The 21,801-nt window shown below is 44.6% G+C and overlaps 1 protein-coding gene across 3 annotated transcripts in view; it reads left to right on the top strand.

Moving 5' to 3' along the window:
• Positions 1–21,801, top strand: part of MEGF6 (multiple EGF like domains 6) — a 454,527-nt gene that overhangs the window by 373,102 nt on the left and 59,624 nt on the right. For all 3 annotated transcript variants that reach the window (XM_040429988.1, XM_040429983.1, XM_040429994.1), the window contains 4 exons: positions 12,462–12,587; positions 13,964–14,086; positions 18,410–18,532; positions 19,857–19,994. In XM_040429988.1, the coding sequence (XP_040285922.1) occupies positions 12,462–12,587; positions 13,964–14,086; positions 18,410–18,532; positions 19,857–19,994 (510 nt within the window). The remainder of the gene's footprint in view (positions 1–12,461; positions 12,588–13,963; positions 14,087–18,409; positions 18,533–19,856; positions 19,995–21,801) is intronic.

The following is a 21,801-nucleotide window of genomic DNA, read 5'->3' on the forward strand; positions in this document are numbered from 1 at the left end:
TACAGGGGCATGATCAATGACTGTGGTGATCACCCCCCTGTCATTGATTACCCCCCTGTAAAGCTCCATTCAGATGTCCGCATGATTTTTACGGATGCACTGATAGATGGATCGGATCCGCAAAACGCATCCGGACGTCTGAATGAAGCCTTACAGGGGCATGATCAATGACTGTGGTGATCACCCCATATAGACTCCCTGATTACCCCCCTGTCATTGATTACCCCCCTGTAAAGCTCCATTCAGATGTCCGCATGATTTTTACGGATGCACTGATAGATGGATCGGATCCGCAAAACGCATCCGGACGTCTGAATGAAGCCTTACACGGGCGTGATCAATGACTGTGGTTATCACCCCATATAGACTCCCTGATCACCCCCCTGTCATTGATCACCCCCCTGTCATTGATCACCCCCCTGTCATTGATCACCCCCCTGTCATTGATCACCCCTCTGTAAGGCTCCATTCAGATATTTTTTTGGCCCAAGTTAGCGGAATTTATTTTTTTTTTTCTTACAAAGTCTCATATTCCACTAACTTGTGTCAAAAAATAAAATCTCACATGAACTCACCATACCCCTCACGGAATCCAAATGCGTAAAATTTTTTAGACATTTATATTCCAGACTTCTTCTCACGCTTTAGGGCCCCTAGAATGCCAGGGCAGTATAAATACCCCACATGTGACCCCATTTCGGAAAGAAGACACCCCCAGGTATTCCGTGAGGGGCATATTGAGTCCATGAAAGATTGAAATTTTTGTCCCAAGTTAGCGGAACGGGAGACTTTGTGAGAAAAAAATTAAAAATATCAATTTCCGCTAACTTGTGCCAAAAAAAAAAATTTTCTATGAACTCGCCATGCCCCTCATTGAATACCTTGGGGTGTCTTCTTTCCAAAATGGGGTCACATGTGGGGTATTTATACTGCCCTGGCATTCTAGGGGCCCCAAAGCGTGAGAAGAAGTCTGGTATCCAAATGTCTAAAAATGCCCTCCTAAAAGGAATTTGGGCACCTTTGCGCATCTAGGCTGCAAAAAAGTGTCACACATCTGGTATCGCCGTACTCAGGAGAAGTTGGGGAATGTGTTTTGGGGTGTCATTTTACATATACCCATGCTGGGTGAGAGAAATATCTTGGTCAAATGCCAACTTTGTATAAAAAAATGGGAAAAGTTGTCTTTTGCCAAGATATTTCTCTCACCCAGCATGGGTATATGTAAAATGACACCCCAAAACACATTCCCCAACTTCTCCTGAATACGGCGATACCACATGTGTGACACTTTTTTGCAGCCTAGGTGGGCAAAGGGGCCCATATTCCAAAGAGCACCTTTAGGATTTCACAGGTCATTTACCTACTTACCACACATTAGGGCCCCTGGAAAATGCCAGGGCAGTATAACTACCCCACAAGTGACCCCATTTTGGAAAGAAGACACCCCAAGGTATTCCGTGAGGGGCATGGCGAGTTCCTAGAATTTTTTATTTTTTGTCACAAGTTAGTGGAAAATGCTTATTTTTTTTTTTATTTTTTTTTCATACAAAGTCTCATATTCCACTAACTTGTGACAAAAAATAAAAACTTCCATGAACTCACTATGCCCATCAGCGAATACCTTGGGGTCTCTTCTTTCCAAAATGGGGTCACTTGTGGGGTAGTTATACTGCCCTGGCATTCTAGGGGCCCAAATGTGTGGTAAGGAGTTTGAAATCAAATTCTGTAAAAAATGACCTGTGAAATCCGAAAGGTGCTCTTTTGAATATGGGCCCCTTTGCCCACCTCGGCTGCAAAAAAGTGTCACACATCTGGTATCTCCGTAATCGGGAGAAGTTGGGGAATGTGTTTTGGGGTGTCATTTTACATATACCCATGCTGGGTGAGAGAAATATCTTGGCAAAAGACAACTTTTCCCATTTTTTTATACAAAGTTGGCATTTGACCAAGATATTTATCTCACCCAGCATGGGTATATGTAAAAAGACACACCAAAACACATTCCTCAACTTCTCCTGAATACAGAGATACCAGATGTGTGACACTTTTTTGCAGCCTAGGTGGGCAAAGGGGCCCACATTCCAAAGAGCACCTTTCGGATTTCACAGGTCATTTACCTACTTACCACACATTTGGGCCCCTAGAATGCCAGGGCAGTATAACTACCCCACAAGTGACCCCATTTTGGAAAGAAGAGACCCCAAGGTATTCGCTGATGGGCATAGTGAGTTCATGGAAGTTTTTATTTTTTGTCACAAGTTTGTGGAATATGAGACTTTGTATGAAAAAAAAAAAAAAAAAAAAAAAATCATCATTTTCCACTAACTTGTGACAAAAAATAAAAAATTCTAGGAACTCGCCATGCCCCTCACGGAATACCTTGGGGTGTCTTCTTTCCAAAATGGGGTCACTTGTGGGGTAGTTATACTGCCCTGGTATTCTAGGGGCCCAAATGTGTGGTAAGGAGTTTGAAATCAAATTCAGGAAAAAATGAGGAGTGAAATCCGAAAGGTGCTCTTTGGAATATGGGCCCCTTTGCCCACCTAGGCTGCAAAAAAGTGTCACACATCTGGTATCCCCGTACTCAGGAGAAGTTGAGGAATGTGTTTTGGGGTGTCTTTTTACATATACCCATGCTGGGTGAGATAAATATCTTGGTCAAATGACAACTTTGTATAAAAAAATGGGAAAAGTTGTCTTTTGCCAAGATATTTCTCTCACCCAGCATGGGTATATATAAAATGACACCCCAAAACACATTCCCCACCTTCTCCTGAGTACGGAGATACCAGATGTGTGACACTTTTTTGCAGCCTAGGTGGGCAAAGGGGCCCATATTCCAAAGAGCACCTTTCGGATTTCACAGGTCATTTTTTACAGAATTTGATTTCAAACTCCTTACCACACATTTGGGCCCCTAGAATGCCAGGGCAGTATAACTACCCCACAAGTGACCCCATTTTGGAAAGAAGAGACCCCAAGGTATTCGCTGATGGGCATAGTGAGTTCATAGAACTTTTTATTTTTTGTCACAAGTTAGTGGAATATGAGACTTTGTAAGAAAAAAAAAAAAATAAATAAAAATCATCATTTTCCGCTAACTTGTGACAAAAAATAAAAAGTTCTATGAACTCACTATGCCCATCAGCGAATACCTTAGGGTGTGTACTTTCAGAAATGGGGTCATTTGTGGGGTGTTTGTACTGTCTGGGCATTGTAGAACCTCAGGAAACATGACAGGTGCTCAGAAAGTCAGAGCTGCTTCAAAAAGCGGAAATTCACATTTTTGTACCATAGTTTGTAAACGCTATAACTTTTACCCAAACCATTTTTTTTTTACCCAAACATTTTTTTTTTATCAAAGACATGTAGAACTATAAATTTAGAGCAAAATTTCTATATGGATGTCGTTTTTTTTGCAAAATTTTACAACTGAAAGTGAAAAATGTCATTTTTTTGCAAAAAAATCGTTAAATTTCGATTAATAACAAAAAAAGTAAAAATGTCAGCAGCAATGAAATACCACCAAATGAAAGCTCTATTAGTGAGAAGAAAAGGAGGTAAAATTCATTTGGGTGGTAAGTTGCATGACCGAGCAATAAACGGTGAAAGTAGTGTAGGTCAGAAGTGTAAAAAGTGGCCTGGTCTTTCAGGGTGTTTAAGCACTGGGGGCTGAGGTGGTTAATGGTGACTGCTTTTTATAAGCCTCCCAAGACTTATAACGTGGGGAGTAGCCACCCACCCAGCACTTTGGCTACTCCCAGTAAGAGCCGTCCCGGATCGGCTTTACAGCCACACTAAACGGCTGAAGTGTCAGAGTGCAAAGGAATAATGACACTTCAGGAAAAAAACGTCTCTTACCTCACCGAGGCCAGGAACCTCGGTGACATGTACCGACCATCAATGATGGCACCTTGTTCCTTCCTACACTACCAATCAGGTTTTTACCACTAAAAGATGCCAGAATATGCTCACTTTGTTCCCCCATTTAAGGGCACCTGCATGTTTTGGGAGATTTTTAAATGACTGTTTGAACTGGGTTTCTTTTTTGCCTTTTTTTCCTATAGTGAAAGAGATGTAACAATGCCTGGCAAAGAACGGCAGAGCTGCTGCATGCCACGTTTTTGAAAAGAAGTAAAAAAAGGCAGAAAACACTAAAGGCAAAAAACAAATGGTTGCGTGTCCTGCATTTCATACTTATTATAGACCTTCAGTTAACATCTAGTGCTGAAATTATATCGCAAAAAATGCAACTAAAAATGCAAATGTGCAGAAAAACGCCACCATAAACCTATGTGAAAGCGACCTCCATTAAAAGGGTTGTGTCATCTGAGATATTGTGGCATATTGCTAGGATATGCCACCAAAGTCAGATAGGTGCGGGTCCCTATCTCTAGAATGGGGCCCCCAAAGTTAAAGGGGTATTCCCATCTGAGACAATGGGGGCATATCTGGGACCCACACCTACACGGGGAAGGTGGAGGCCACAGGACCCTGGGTTTCGCCAGGTCCGGCTAACACCAAACGCTCTCCCCATAGTACTGAATGGGAGTGCACCGCACTTGCGTGGCCACCACTCCCATTAATTTCTATGGGGCCCACGGAAATAGGAGAACGCTGGCGGCCCTATAGAAATGTATGGAGGCCGTCTGCGCATGTGCAGTGAATAGAGAGCCAATGCACTCTCCTCTGCTTTAGGGTCCTGTTCTAGAGATATGCAACCAGATGAGACAACCCCTTTAAACTAGAAAACAAAATCAGTTCTCTTGTCTATAGTCACCAGGATTGTAAACCTGGACACCACCCTTAAGGCTGGGTTCACACTTGAGCGTTTTACAGCGCGTTCAAACGCGCTGTAAAACGCTCAACACATGAAAACCAATGCTTCCCTATGGCCCTGGTTCTCACTTGAGCGTTTTACAGCGCTGAAAAACGCGCTGTAAAACGCCCTACGCTCAAACAAGTACTTGAGCTTCTTTGGGGCGTTTTGACGCGCGTTTGTGGCCATAGGACATTGCAGTCAATCACACAAACGCGCGTCAAACGCGCGTTTACTATTGCAAAAAACGCTCGTCAAAAACGCGTGTCAAAAACGCGCGTTAAACGCGCATATCAAAGACGCTCAGGTCTGAACCCAGCCTCATACTAAGAGCTGGAATGTGCCCCTTGGGGCATTTCCAGCCATTAATAGGCACATCCTTGCCAGTAAAGCAGATGCCTTTAAGAGTTGGTAATCCCGCTGGTCCTATCACCGCACAGAATTCTGTTCCCAGCCATGTTATGCATTTGTTACGATCAGCAAAACTAACATTTATATTCCTAATCGCTCCAACAATATTAGCAGCCGTGCCGAAGCCACACTCTGCAGGAACCACGAGTTCTTGTGTACTCTGTGAATATGGAAGAGAATAAAACACTGGAGCCTATTCATCCAGGTCTTAAGTGTCTACATTGTGCCACATTCTGACTCAGCATGAGCTGGCACCGTGAGTGCCATAAATATACAGATTATTCAACGCTGAACCTTTCACAGTCACGTGTTCTAATCCTTGCCAGGGGCAAAAGGGCCACAAAATGCGTGGGAGGCAACTATATGATTCATTTTAATGGGTCTGTAATGATCATCCCCAACTGGCATTTATTTTACAGAACAGCATGATCATTTTGAAATTCACCCGAAGCAGGATTTTTACTTTAAAGGGGTTGTCTCACATTTATCATGCACATAAAGTTAATACAAGGCACTTACTAATGTATTGTGATCGTCCATATTGCTTCCTTTACTGGCTTGATTCATTTTTCCATCGCATTACACACTGCTTGTATTCAGGGTTTATGGCCACTGCTGCAGTGCAGATACAAGGTGGCTGGGACGGGAGCTGCTGCGCATGCGTGCCTGTGAGCGCTCCCATGGTCCTGGCCACCAGAGGGGCCGGTGCTTTTTCCTATAGTGTGCTATCATGACCACCGCTGATGGATTGCGGGGTGGTCGTAACCATGGATATGAGCAGTGTAAAATGTGATGGAAAAATGAATCCAGCCAGCAAAGGAGGCAATATGGACAATCACTGTCCTCTCCTGTTATAAGATTACATTGGGGCTGACTGCTGAGTGAAGACTACTAATAAAGGTCCATTCACACGTCCGTATGTGTTTTGCGGATCTCCAAAACACGGACACCGGCAATGTGCATTCCGCATTTTGCGGACTGCACATTGCCGGCACTCGCATAGAAAATGCCTTTTCTTGTCTGCAATTGCGGACGAGAATAGAACATGTTCTATTTTTTTGCGGAACAGAAGTGAGGATTCGAAAATGCGAATGCTGACAGCACATTCCGGCCCCATTAAAAATGAATGGGTCCGCACCTGTTCTGCAAAATTGCAGAACGGATGCGGACCCATTTTACGGACGTGTGAATGGACCCTAACAGCAAAACCAAAGGTTTGTAAATGTGCATTTATATCACTGCAAGCAAATCCACTGATAGATGCTTTTCTGCCAAATCTTCACCTGCTCACTTACAGTAAATGTAAATGCAATAAAATACCTAAGGCCCCATTGACGCCACCGTATTTTTCGTCTGCCTCCGATCCGCATTTTTTGAGGATTGGATGTGGACCCATTCATTACAATGGGTCCGCAGAAAATGTGGACAGCACACGGTATCCTGTCTGCCTTCATATGTCCGTTCTTCAGTCACGCAAAAAAGATAGAACATGTCCTATACGTGTCCGTTTTGTGGACAAGAATAGCATTGTTACAATGGGTCCGCAAAAAAAATGGATGCAACACGGACGCCATACGGACGTCATTCGTATTTTATGTGGATCTGCAAAATACATACAGTCGTGTGAATGCACCATAAGAGATGTATAAAATATAAGACATATAAGATACACTAAAAACAAGGGGAGAATTCCACATATTGCCGGGGCCATTCTCCCTTCATCAGGAATACATAGCAGTCTAAAGGCCCCTTTACACTGCCTGATAATCGGGCAGGTTATCGTTAACGGACGTATGTACACTCACTCGTTACCGGCCTGTTTAGGTGCCGCTGATTACCCGATGAATGAGCGAAAAGCCCGTTCATTTGGTAATAGATCATTGGTGTGGACATCGAAACCATTGTTTGCCGGCAGCAGATCGTGCCGTCTAAACAGCTTCTGCTGCCGGCAAACAATGATTCTGTATGGTGACAAGCGACGGCATTAGTGATCGCTCCTCCCCATACCGTGGAGGGGATCACTGCATGTATCGATGAGCAGGGGATTTCTTCCCAACAGTCGTCTTCTCCATTGAGCAGTGTAAAGGGGCCTTAACTTCTATATACACACATGTACAGTACCTCAACATACAATGGCCTCAGGATATAATATTTTTTAACTTGCAATGGTCTTTCCTGGGCCATCATCAGTTAAAGGCCTCATGCACACGACCGTTTTTCATTCACTTCAATGGGGCCACAAAAGATGCGGACAGCACTCTGTGTGCTGTCCGCATCCGTTGCTCCGTTCCGAGGCCCCGCAAAAAAAATATAGCATGTCCTGTTCTTGTCCGTCTTGTCTCCTCTTTACAGTACAGAGCGGTACCACATGCTCTGCACTGCCCCCTTGTGCCAGGTGATGGTGACTCCATCTTATTTTCCTGGTACACTATGTAGTATACAGAAAGTGATTTACAGCTCCCAGTATCTGTTCCTGACTGTTATATGTTGCTTTATCTGTCTTAGTTATCTGCTTATTTTTCTTCAATCGTCATTTACTAGTTCTCCATCTATGTATATCCGCCTACTTTACACCGGAAGTAATATTCCCAAGTGCAAAACACGTTTTCTATATTGTATTCAGAAGTAGCGATTAATTCATTGGTACATATTCCTTGTATCTTCTGCTTTTACATTGATTCATTTATCCCAGAGATGCTCAACCTGCGGCCCTCCAGTTGTTGTAAAACTGCAACTCCCATCATGCCCTGCTGTAGGCTGATAACTGTAGACTGTCCGGGCATGCTGGGAGTTGTAGTTTTGCAACAGGTGGAGGGCCGCAGCCAGGTTGAGCATCCCTGATTTAACCCATTCAAACCCAGATCGGTTTTTTTACTCACTTAGGCTCCATTCACACGTCCGCAAAATGGGTCCGCATCCTTTCCGCAATTTTGCGGAAAGTGTGCGGACCCATTCATTCTCTATGGGGACGGAATGGATGCGGACAGCACACAGTGTGCTGTCTGCAGCCGCAATTGCGGAGCGCGCCCCCGATTTTGGGTACGCAGCTCCGCAAAAAGATAGAGCATGTCCTATTCTTGTCCGCAGCTTGCGGACAAGAATAGTCATTTCTATGGGGGTGACGGTCTGGTGTGTTGCGGACCCGCAATTTGCGGGTCCGCAACACACCACGGACGTGTGAATGTAGCCTTATATAGCGGTGACATATTCTGCAGCGCTTTACAGACATTATCATCACTAACTGTCCTGTCCTCATTGGGGCTCATAATCTAAATTTCCTATCAGTATATCTTAGGAGTGTGGGAAAAAACACAAACACAAGGAGAACATACAAACTCCACGCAGATGTTAGCCTATGAGCCACCATGCTGCCCACCACTGAGCCACCATGCTGCCCACCACTGAGCCACCATGCTGCCCACCACTGAGCCACCATGCTGCCCACCACTGAGCCACCATGCTGCCCACCACTGAGCCACCATGCTGCCCACCACTGAGCCACCATGCTGCCCACCACTGAGCCACCATGCTGCCCATGCAAACAGAAACTCCCAAACATCTCTGGCATAACTTTTTAGAATGAGCCAGACATTCCTTTAAATGTGTGTTACCTTTAAAGGGAATTCGTCAGCTCCAAAACACCTCTAGAACCAGAGTAAGCCGTGTATAGTGTAAGTGACGCTGAGTCTCCTTATGCCGTTTTTATCTTCATACTCCCTTGCAGTCCGACGCTGCGCTCCTAAAAACCAGCAGTAAAATGCAATGCATGCATTGTGAGCACAAAGTAGGAACGCAAGTGAGTATGAAGATAAAAATCACATTGCACTCAGCGTCTTTGACACTACAACCCACTGACTCTAGTTTGGGGGGTGCTTTTCAGCTGACAGGTTCCCTTTGAGGTTTATCAAACTGGTGTAAAGCAGAACTGGCTTAGTTGACCGTAGCAACCAATCAGATTCCTCCTTTCATTTTCCAAAGGAGCTGTCCAAAGTGAAAGGTGGAATCTGATTGGTTGCTATTGGCAACTAAGCCTGTTCTACTTGATAAATCTTCCCCATAGTGTCTGCACACACTGCTCTTCAGAAATCTTTGCCTTTTATGATATATCTGTACTTTAAAGGGGTTCTACAGTTATTTTAAACTGATGATCTATCCTCTGGTCCGACACCCGGGACCCCCGCTGTTTGAGAAAACGGCGGCGCTGGCAGTAGTGCTGCGGCCTTCTCGCTGTTTACCGCAGGCCCAGTGACGTCACTAGTATCACTGGCCTGGGTGGGGCTAAGCTCCATTCAAGTGAACAGAGCTTAGCCCCGCCCAGGCCAGTGATACTAGTCGTGACGTCACTGGGCCTGCGGTAAACAGCGAGAAGGCAGAGGCGCTACCCCCACCGATCAGATGCTAACGATCTATCCAGAGGATAGATCATCAGTTTAAAATAGCTGTAGAACCCCTTTAACCTCACCCTTAAAGGTAATGTTCTACCTACATACTGGATGCCACAAAGGCACTCATTGGAGAAATAATTGTACATTCGATACCTTAAAAGGAAACTGCCATCGACTACCTCTCTCTCCAACTGTTTGCATAGACACATAGCTGTGGTTCACCTGATTAAAATGCTGGTTTTCTTTTGTTGATCTGAGGTTCCGTTCCTGAGTTATGATACTTTATCTTAATATGTAAATGAGGCCTTTGGGGCAATGAGGGCGTCACCATTGCTCTTGTTGCACCCATGCTCCGCTCCTTTATGTGGTCAGCCCCTTCCTCGCTGTTTTGATTGACAGGGCCAGGCAGTGACAAAGCAATGAGGGAGAGTCTGACCATAGAAATAGGTAGAGTTTGGGTGAAAGAAGGGCAATGGTGACACCCTCACTGCACCAAGGGCCTCATTTGCAGATTCTGAAATTGTATAACTCGGGAAAGGAGCTTCAGATCAACCAAAGAAAAGCTGCGTTTTTATCAGGTGAACCACGGCTATATGTCTATGCAGTTGAATAGGAAATTCGTTGATGACAGATTCCCCTTAAACCAATGATGTGGGGGGGGGGGGCAAAAATGAAAGCAGGAAAAGTTATGTCAAAAGATAGCTCGAAAAATCTAAAGCAGGAAGAGGAGGGGCCAGATATTGTATAATGCACGGATTTATGAAGCATGGTGCATTATATCACCAACGTAATCCACAGTTGTTAAAAGTAACACCTTTGGAGTGAAGTAAAAAAAATAAATTATACAAGAGAGATGTTTTGGATTTTTTGTTTGAACTGTTTTGCTCTGAATGGGTTAAATGAATAATTAGAAACAATGTAAAAGCAGAAGATAGTTGCATCCAATAGAAGGAATCAGTAACAATGTATTGATAGTTATTTCCACATACAATATAGGGAGAGCGCTGCACTTGGGAATATTACTCCCGGTGTAGAGGTGTGACATGGGAGGAAGGTAAGTCATGTTTAGGGTATATATAATGAGAGTAGTACTGCCGTGTATTCCTGACAAAGGGGGCACCCAAAACCCCCTTCTTTTTTATGGTATCTAAAATGTGTTTAAACAATAAACTTTTCGTAGATCTAATAAATTGGTGGGAACCGGTGTAAGACGGGCCCTGCGGTGCCCACACAGTGCAGACTTATCTGCAAAAATCTGCACCAAAACTGAAAAGAAATCTGCTTTATTTATCTCGTTTTTGGTGCAGTTTTTTGGGATTTTTTTTCGGTGCAGATTTTCTGCAGATCTCATCCTTCCACTGAAAAAGGTGAAATCCGCACTAGAAAAAAATCCAACATCCTGCAAATTTCAAAATCCGCACACTCAATTTCCACACCTAAGAAAAAAAGTGTAGACTGCGTTTTTTTCTGCACAAAAGTCAGGGTGGAAAAACCCAGCGTAATCCGCATTGTGTGCAGGTAGCCTTACTGGACCAGGAAAGGAAGACAAGCATCTGCTCCCCTCCTACACGTGGGTAAGAATACGTGTGGTGCGCGGAGGCCGGTTTGACGCCCTGCTCGCTCTCCACAGATTTTTTTTATCGCTTTTGTATCTACTGCTCTGTCTGTGGAGCGGTGGCCACACACACATTAGTCTAAACTTGATCAAAATGGATGATTTCAGCCAAACTGATCGTTCGCCTGGTGAAACAAAACAACGAACGACCCATGACAGACCAGCATCCTATGAAAATAGGCTGACAAAGACCAGGTTTGAAATGTTTGGCCAATCGTTGGATGAAAGATAATTTTTTCAAAGATGGTTTGTGGATGGAAGATCTTTGTGTCATTGAATCTACATGGCCAACATGGACTAACGTGTGTATGTCTGCATGGACGTAATGATCCTTCACCAGATGATGGTTTGTCCATCAACCAACTTCTGCCTAATGTGTATGGCACCTTAAGGGCTCATGCACACGACCGTGCTGTTTTTTTTGCGGTCCGCAAAAAACAGATGCCGCCCGTGTGCCTTCCGCAATTTTTGGAACGGAACAGGAGGCCCATTATAGAGATGCCTATTCTTGTCCGCAAAACAGACAGGAATAAGACATGTCTCATCATTTTTGCGGGGTCACGGAACGGAGCAACGGATGCGGACAGCACACGGAGTGCTGTATGCATCTTTTGCGGACCCATTGAAATGAATGGTTCCGTATACGTACCGTATACGGAATCAAAATACGGTCTGTATACGAGTGCATGAGCCCTAAGAGTCAGCCTCGGCTACAGTTCCTGCATACTATTCATGAACTAGAAAGGTCAGGCTGAACAATGCTCTAAGGCTACTTTCACACTTGAGTTTCTATTTTCCAGTATTCAGATCCGTCATAGGATCTCAATACTGGAGAAAAACGCTTCCGTTTTGTCCCCATTTATTATCAATGGGGACAAAACATAACTGAACAGAACGGAACGCTCCAAAATACATTCCATTCCGTTTGGTTGCGTTCTCATACCGCATGCTGCAGTTTTCTTTCCGTCATGGGATGTGGAGCAAGACCCACAATGCAAGTCAATGGGGACGGATCCGTTTTCTCTGCCACAATAGAAAACGGATCTGTCCCCCATCGACATTCAATGGAGTTCATGACGGATCCGTCTTGGGTATGTTAAAGATAATACAAGCGGATCCGTTCATAACAGATGCAGATGGTTGTATTATCAGTAATGGAAGCGTTTTTGCTCCCCTCCTTTATGTAGGTAATGTACTTATGATTTCTTTATGTTTTGTTTCAACATCCTAGCGCTGTACTCCTGCTCCATGGGAAATGGCGGCTGTGAGCACGACTGCGTCCAGATCACCGTGGCTCATTACCAGTGTCGCTGCCGACAGAATTACCAGCTGAAGGAAGACGGCAAACGCTGCGAATGTAAGTGAGATGAATTAGGGGTGATTAGATTTTATCTAGTCAGACAAGATGGAGGCACCCTGCTCATCGTAGCTGGACCACACGCATTTCAAGATGTCCTCCTACAGTACACCACCTCCTTCTCAGGAACAAGTTCCTTCTTATATAGAGGATCTGAATCTTGAAAATTGTCGTTTTTTTGGGCTTCAGCGGCTCCTTACATTCTGATCTGCACCCCCTCATCTTTTTTTTTTTCCCCAGGGACCACTAAGCGCTTTTCTTTGCTTTTTTGAGGAATGAGACAGGAGAACATACATGTAATGATGGGAGATATGGCATTATAATGACTGATAATATGTCATGTCCAAGCTCTAGTAGAAGGGGAATATAACCTAAGGCTTCGTTCACATCACCGCTCAGCCTTTCCGAACGAAGCAGGAGAACGGAAAGGACGGATTCAGCACATAACTGAGCCGAACGGATCCTAAGGACCCCATAGACTATAATGGGGTCCGTTAGGTTTCCGCTCAGAAGAAGATTTATGAAGCGGAGACAAAAGTCCTGCACGCACTACTTTTGTCTCCGCTCCAAAATCATCTTCTGAGCCGAAACCTAACGGACCCCATTCTAGTCTATGGGGTTCTTAGGATCTGTCCTTTCCATTCTCCTGCTCCTAAACATAGCAGGAAAGGCTGAACGCTGATGTGAACGAAGCCTTAGGGTTATAGAAATCTTCACCCTGAACCTCCTGATTCATACCTTTAAAACCAGAACTGCATAGAAGAATGTAGGTGACAAACCCCATTACATTGCCTGCCATTAGTGATTGTCATGGCTCCATTAGGACCTCAACCACAGAGTTTTTGACTTACAGATCCCCTTGTATGGAAGTAGGTGGTGATGCCATCACCCTTTCATTCGCACCAGGTCACACTCATTCTTGGTTATGGCACACCTATACATCCCTGATGCACACTTGGCCCTTCCTCTTTGGACCCCTAGTGCTACTGCCCTGGCTGTGTATGGTTAAAAGTCCTTCTGACAGCTTTATAGAGAAGAACCAGGAGGAACTGGATGAACAGAATAGCTATAGTGATATATGGCCTGTGAGACACAGTAAAGGGGTCTTTGTTGCAGTTGCTGTTTACAGTGTGTTCGGAATTGCTTATTTTTTGCATCATTGATAGGAAATGGGATTGATCCGCAGGAGCTCCGGTCATTTTTCACGTTTCCGCTTTTTATTTATTAGTAGCACATTTCTCTCATTATCTCCTGTTACTTCTAATTAGTCTGAACATTCGTTCTGTTCCCCCGCTCGGCAGCGCAGACCTGGTGGAGTTCAGTAGTAGGAAGATCTGTGGAAAATTCCCCTTTAATTGGTTCAATGTGTTTCACAGTGAATAACCCATGTTCAACCAGAAACGGAGGCTGCATGCACCAGTGTACCAATGATGGAGGACGGGGGAAATGCTCGTGCCACCCCGGGTACAGGCTGGCAGCTGATGGAAAGACATGTGAAGGTGGAGTAGACTGAATCTATGGGGTCTCAATGTAAACATATGGTACCATGAATCCAAATGGCCAAGGGGGCCCCAGAGCTGATGGGCCGGAAAATGTTTTCCATCTTTTGTGCTTTCTGCTCGGTAAAGTTAAATGAAATTACCTGAAGGACAAGAAATCAGCCCATTAGTGTTAGTGAAATCTGAAAAAGCTTACGGCTCCTCTATCTGTGTCCCTATGACAACACAATCAGTCTCTACTATAATGGTTCAGTGTTATCATAGGGACATTTGTAGATCCAAATCAACAACCGTATTAATGACCACATCCTTACTGTCCCTGCTGATTTATGTAACTGGCAAATCTGTTTTATTTTAATTATTACTATTACTAGTATTATTATTAGTAATAGCAGTATTACTGTTTTCTGGAGCTATACTAGTATTTGTAGCATTACCATTAGAATTTTTACTACACAGTGTGGCAATGTACTGTAGCTGTGTTAGTGGCATATTTATGCCAGTAAAATGTTAAAGGGGTTGTCTCACTTCAGCAAATGGAATTTATCATGTAGAGAAAGTTGATACAAGGCACTTACTAATGTATTGTGATTGTCCATATTGCCTCCTTTGCTGGATGGATTCATTTTTCGATCACATTATACACTGCTCATATCCATGGTTGCGACCACCCTGCAATCCAGCAGCAGTGGCAGTGCTTGCACAGTAAAGAAAAAAATGCGCACTCCCACGGTACCGGCCACCAGAGAGGCTGACACTTTTTCCTATACTTTGCAAGCACGACCACCGTTGATGGATTGCAGGGTGGTTGTGTAACACCCCAGAGTGGTGTTACCACTACTGCACCCTGCTACTGTCTTTAATGGGCTAATAAAATGTCATCTGTGTAATTCTGTTCCAGGTCCTATACACTGTGCATTCCTAATCTGTTTGCAACTGTTATGTTCATGTAATATGCCTGGTTCACCAGCAGGTGGCAGCAAACACGGCAGAGCTGCACTTAGGTAGAAAGGAACATTCTATTCTACCCCCCCCCCCCCCTCCTTTGAGAGAAGTGGGTTAGCTTTACTTCCTGCAGGAATGGTGGAGGCCAGTTAGGTTTAGTTTAGGTCTTCCCTAGACAGGGGAAGGGTGTATAGGGGCACGTGTCTGCTGGACATGCCCACGCCAGCCAGAGCACCTTAAGCTGTGCTGGCCTTGAGGCCAAAGCTTGATGCCTCAGCAGCCAGGAGGCTTCGGAGCCAAAGCCCGGGGTCCAGCCGTATCCAGGTAGCAGCACCATGACACACATAAAGAGACAATTTAGGCCGCAACATACCACTTGCCATTTCCTACCCCTGGGACACGATATATAGGAGGGCCCTGGGGGGATGCACCCAGTGCAATTCTCACTCCAGGGCCCTCTATATATATATCGCGTCCCAGGTGTAGGAAATGCCGAGTGGTATAGTGCGGCCTAAAATGTCTCTTTATGTGTGTCATGGTGCTACTACCTGGATACGGCTGGACCCCGGGCTTTGGCTCCGAAGCCGCCTGGCTGCTGAGGCATCAAGCTTTGGCCTCAAGGCCAGCACATCTTAAGGTGCTCTGGCTGGCGTGGGCATGTCCAGCAGAGACGTGCCCCTGCACACCCTTCCCCTGTCTAGGGAAGACCTAAACTAAACCTAACTAGTCCCTACCCTTCCTGCAGGAATTAAGGTAGCCCACTTCTCTCGAGAGGATAGGGGGGGGGGGGGGGTTAGAATAGAATGGAAGGTTCCATTCTACCTAAGTACAGCTCTGCCGTGTTTGCTGCCACCTGCTGGTGAACCAGGCATATTACATGAACATAAAAGTTGCAAACAGATTAGGAATACACAGTGTATAGGACCTGGAACAGATTTACACAGATGACATTTTATTAGCCCATTAAAGACAGTAGCAGGGTGCAGTAGTGGTAACACCACTGTGGGGTGTTACAGTTGTAACCATGGAAACTAACAGTGTATAATGTGATGGAAAAATGAATCTAGCCAGCAAAGGAGGCAATATGGACAATCACAATACATTAGTAAGTGGCCATATACAATGTGTAGTAGAGCATAACACGGCAATCACCCGGGAGTAAAAATCTTCTTGCTTTATAATGCTCTACTACACATTATTTATGGATTCTTTAAAGACACAGAGCACCACTAAGGAATATATGGGACTGGAGATCCAAGCACTGACAGCAGCATATGCAGAGCAGTCCCAGTAGTACCAGTCTGCTTCTTGGTTGTTATTTACATTAGTAAGTGCCTTGTATTAACTTTCTCTACATAATAAATGCCATTTGCTGAAGTGAGACAACCCCTTTAATTACAGGCAACCAGGGTGTAGGAAGTGGAGAAAAGGGCATTTCTCTACATTGGGTTACGTATAAAATGTAGAAAAGGTCTGGATTTTTGGAGTTGGAGGGAGAGAAAGGTGTGCTCCCAACTCCACATGCTCCACTCATAATTTAGGGCTAATTAGGCCCAATAAAGGTATTGTCTAAGATTTAACAAAAAAAAAAAGTGCTAGAGAGCAGAGGCTGTATGAAATGAAGAAAAAGCCCTTACTCACCTATTGCTGCTCCCTGCTGGGTCTGCAGCCCTCATGGTGGCCAAGGCATGTGACTGCTGCCGGCCCAGTGGGTATTGGAGCAGTGGTGCGGGAGCGAGGGACATTTAGACGGTGAGGTTTTTTTCTTCACTTCATACAGCCGCTTTCTCTCTGGGAAAATCCCTTTAAGGGCTTATGCACATGGCTGTTGCCTGCCCGTGCCCGTATTGTGGTCCGCAAACACTTCAATGGGTCCACAATCCGGAAGGAGCAGTGCAGAACGGAGTGTGACTCTGTGCCTCCGCGCCACAAAGAAATAGAACTGCCTGTGTAAAACTCCCTTTGTAAAATGTCCCCACAGGGCTACTTTGCATGCCCCACTTACATGCACATAACCATATCCGTTTTGTGGTCCGCAAACCACAGACCCACAAAATACGGATACCTGCCAAGTGCAATCCACATTTTTCTCAATCCCATTAACAGAAATGACTATTCTTGTCTACAAAATGGGCAAGAATAGGACACGTTCTATAATTTACAGGATGGAGTCATACGGGGGCGGCCAGCACACTGATGACATCCATGTGCTGTAAAAAAAATTATTTCCAGACCCATAGTGATGAATGGGTCCATGAGTGATTCACAAGAAATGCGAATCGGATGCAAATGCCAAATAAATATGGTCATGTGCATGAATCCTTTCAGTGAAAAAGTGCAAATATAAAAAAAAAAAAGTGTAAATGTCTCCCAGAGGTCTTTTTAAATCTACCGGATTTTTCACCTCGTAAGACGCACCTGCCCATAACACACATCTAAGGTTTTAGAGGAGGAGAATAAGACCCCCAATGTTAATAAGACCCTCAATCAGACCTCAGCTCAGACCCCATTAGATGACTTATTATGTGCCAAAAATATATAAAAAAAAGGTTAAAAAAAAAAAAAACTGAAACAGTACAAATAAGAGAATCCCATGTCAATTTAAACTATCGACATAATAATAGTTTAGGCAAAAATATATGTATTGTATACCAAGATATCAAACACAAAATAGGGAGCTCATTTTAATAAGTTGGTATCAGTTTAAAATATGCAATTTAATTTTTTGCTTTTTTTCCTGAATAAAACTTAAAACTAATCTCTAAAAGAGGTTAAAGGGATCCTTTATCTTGGCCTCACAGTGGGCAGCATAAAGTCACGCTGATTTCTGCGCTCTTATCACTGGTAAAGTTGCTGCTGAGGAATTACCGTATAATGCCAGTGCGCCGAAGAAGAGTCCGGCGTATTCATGAGCTCCCTCTCTCCTTCCACCCGCTGATGATTGACAGTTTTATCTAAAGGAGTTTACTTAGGAGAGCACTGGCAATCGTCAGCGGGTGGAATAAGCTGGACTCTTCTCAGGCGGACCAGCATTATACAGTCAGTGAATGAAGCTGAACTGCGATACCAAGTACAGCCGATGTGTGGCGCTCTTCTTGGTGAGCAGAGAGAAGGCTGCGGAGCTACTGTGCGCACCACTGCTTTTACGAACAGCTCCCAATAGCGACCACATGGTCTTTCTCTATGATATGTAGGCCTTTATTACATACAGCTCAGCTTCATAGTATGAGCAGTGGAACGCTAAAACCAGGTATTAAGAAACTCGTTACAATGTAGCAAGAAGCCGTTACTCTTCTTTTTGGCAGAAGTTCCCGTGCTTCAGCCCCTGGTTTTCATGTTTAATAATCTCCCTCCGATATCCCCTGCTTCTCCTTACAGACATTAATGAATGCGTGACCGGCCTGGCCATGTGTGCTCACAGCTGTCTCAACACTCGAGGTTCCTTCCACTGCGGTTGTAGCCCTGGATATGAGTTAGGAGCTGATGGGAGACAGTGCTACAGTAAGTGTTCCATGGGGGGGAACGTTCCTAACATCTGCAGAAAATCTGCTGCTTTGGCTGTGAAATATTTGGGGTCTGTCCTTGCCAGAAAAACACAATTACAGAACCTTTTGGTTGCATTGCAGCTTCACTTTCAGAAGTACATATAGATTTAAAGGAGAATCACTATTTATTTTATGCCATCCTGCAGTTAAATTCTACATACGAGATTAGGAAACTTTATAAATCCTTTGCTTCGCTTTTCTCTTGTAATTTTTTTATCCTGTAATGATTTTGATTTATGTTATTTTCTTTTCTCTATTTGCATCTACCGTATTTTTCGCCCTATAAGACGCACCTAGGTTTTAGAGGAGGAGAATAAGAAAAAAATATTTTTGATTAGACCTCACATCTGACCCCAATGTTAATAAGACCCTCAATCAGACCTCAGATCATACCTCCAATGTTAATAAGACTCCAATCAGACCTCAGATCAGACCCCAATGTGAATGACCTCCAATCAGACCTCAGATCAGAGCCCCAATAGGAATGACTCCCAAACCTCAGATAACAGCTCCATTATCAATAAATCTTCCTCAATTAAGACCTCAGATCAGACCCCCAAATGTGAATGACCCCCAGACCTCAGATAACAGCCCAATTATGAATAAACCTCCCCTATTCAGACCCAACGCGCACAGTGTGAGGTCACAGAGCGACAATAGCCTCACGCTGTGCGCAATCAGGACCAGGAAGCGGTGAGTTCAGAGCCTAGGGAGCACTGCATTCACCGCTGCCCGGTCCTCCGATACTAATGAACGATTCCATAATGGAAGTGATCATTAGTATTCACCCAAGAAGACACACTGGCATTTTTCCCACATTTTTTTTGGGGGGGGGGGGGGGAGAAAGTGTGTCTTATGGGGCGAATAATACAGTAATTCTAAATTCAGAAATGTGCAGATTTCCTGATACCAGAGGACAGTGCATTGTGGGACCTCAGATGCTGATTACAGATTTGGAGATCAGCTGTTAGATCATGTGTCTGACAACAAAGTGTAGTTATGCTGTTGTCTGTAACCAAGGGCAACCAGCAGAACTTTGAAATGCGCTATAGATGTGAATGGAGGAAGACAGCAAATGACAGTAGAAAAGCAGGCTAAGGCCAGTTCCACAGGGATGTAATATAGCCACATTTTAACATCCATATTAAATCTTTAAGACATGGATCCCCGCAGATCTGCTGATTACTCAGACCCCACTGTTGGTGCTGATGAGGGTCTGGCACCAGGAATGCTGAATGTTTCCAATTTGCTATTTTTGAGCAATGTATTTTGTCATCTAGGGATAGAAATGGAAATCATCAACACTTGTGAGATCAACAATGGCGGCTGTTCTCATGAATGTCGACACAGCAGCACTGGCCCCATGTGCGTCTGTCCACAGGGGTTAGATCTGGACACTGATGGAAAGACGTGTGTAGGTAAGAAGGGTTTTTGGTGATTTTTTGTTTCATGTTTGCTGCCTGTGGGCATGCGCCTCTTACTTCCGAAATTGGAGGAGGAAAACTGCCAAGATGGATTGTACTGCATCTGTCAGAATGCTGCCCCTGCAGTCAGGGAAGTGAAAAGTGCAGCCTCAGGTAAAAGACCCACCTAGTCTCCTTTGCTGGGAAAAGTAAGACCAGGGGTGCCCAACCTGCGGCCCTCCGGCTGTTGCAAAACTACAACTCCCAGCATGCCTGGAAAGCCTACAGCTATCAGATCAAGTTGGGAGTTGTAGTTTTGCAATAGCTGGAGGTCCGCAGGTTGGGAATCCCTGAATAAGACTATTGAAGCTTTTGCTAAACATTTGTCAGGGGCCTGACATCCAGCTCGGCCTCACATAGTCTCCCAGGTGAGTCCCTCCAGCTCTTTCAGGTTGATGCAAACTATAAACTCCCAGCGTGCTATGGCAGCCAATATGCTGGGAGTTTTTAATTTTCAACAGCTATTCCTCCAAACCATCCTGGATCCAGCAAGACAGCACTTGAAATCCAGGATTGTCCTGCTGTCCCAAAAGGCCGGTGTCATGTTCCAATCTCAACGTCTCAGGATGCAGATACAGTTGAATCCAGAGGTCACCCTGTGACCCCTGCCATCTGTGGCTTGGCAGAGGCAAGAGAGATGCAGTGAAGTCATTGTGCCTGCTGGGCTGAGACACAGACAGCAGAGACTGGAGGAGACCTAGTGATCTGCTTCATTGGTTGTGGGAATGGGACTAGGTGAGTACTTTTTTTATTTTTAGGGGCACTATTTCTGGATGTGAGCAGTACGGGCCAGCATTGTACTGGGTGGGGGCACTTAGGGGTCATTATACTATATAGGAGGGCATTATACTGTGTGGTTCACTAAGAGACCATTATACTCTGGGGCAATAAGGGGTCATTATACTGTCTAGGGGCACTAAGGGGGCATCACACTGTGACCACTAAGGGGGCATTATATATATATATATATATATATATATTATACGTCTATATTATATGTCTGGGCAGACCTAAGAAGGCATGACCACTGTTTGTTAAACAAGGAATGGCACTATTACTGTTTATAGGCAAAAAGAGACTTGTTGGGTATGGGCAGGGGGACTGGGCAGGGTAAGAGGGGTGGCATAACATAAGAAAGCTGCATGCACTACACATGACACATCTACCCATACTGATGCCATGCTGTGGGACGGCACAGGTGTTGGTGCAGTGCACGGACTATTTATCCTCTGGTTGACAGTCCACAGCTGCTTCTCTTTATGGAGATGGTTTGTGTTGTATTATATCCAGGATCGAACGCTGGCTGCTTCTTCACACTCCAGTCACGCACGAGCCAGATAGATACAGATATCGCCACCAGCGAAATTAAATTGTTTAAGCAAGATTATCCAACAGGAGATCGTGTAAGTCTACAGTGCTGCCCCGGGAGCTTCAGACATGACTTAAGCGGGTTGTTCTGGTGTTATGCTAGTAAAGTTCTGCAACTTTCTAATATACTTGGTGTTTCATTTCATAGGCATTTTCAAGATCTCTGCTTGCTGTAAATGAATAGGAATGAGAAACACTGTAAAGACCCAGTAGAGAGAGTTTGCTTCCCAAAAGGGGCCAAACTGACGCTGATAGCCTGGGCATCCAGAGCTTGCACCACTGACTATAGACTTTGTGCCAAAACCAATGGAAAGGCAGTTGATCATCTTTAATGGGTATTCCAGTGTTTTGTTATTAATGACTTATTCTCAGGCTAGGCCATCAATATCTGATT

Source organism: Bufo bufo, chromosome 1 (genome assembly GCF_905171765.1).
Source record: "Bufo bufo chromosome 1, aBufBuf1.1, whole genome shotgun sequence".
NCBI lineage: Eukaryota > Metazoa > Chordata > Amphibia > Anura > Bufonidae > Bufo > Bufo bufo.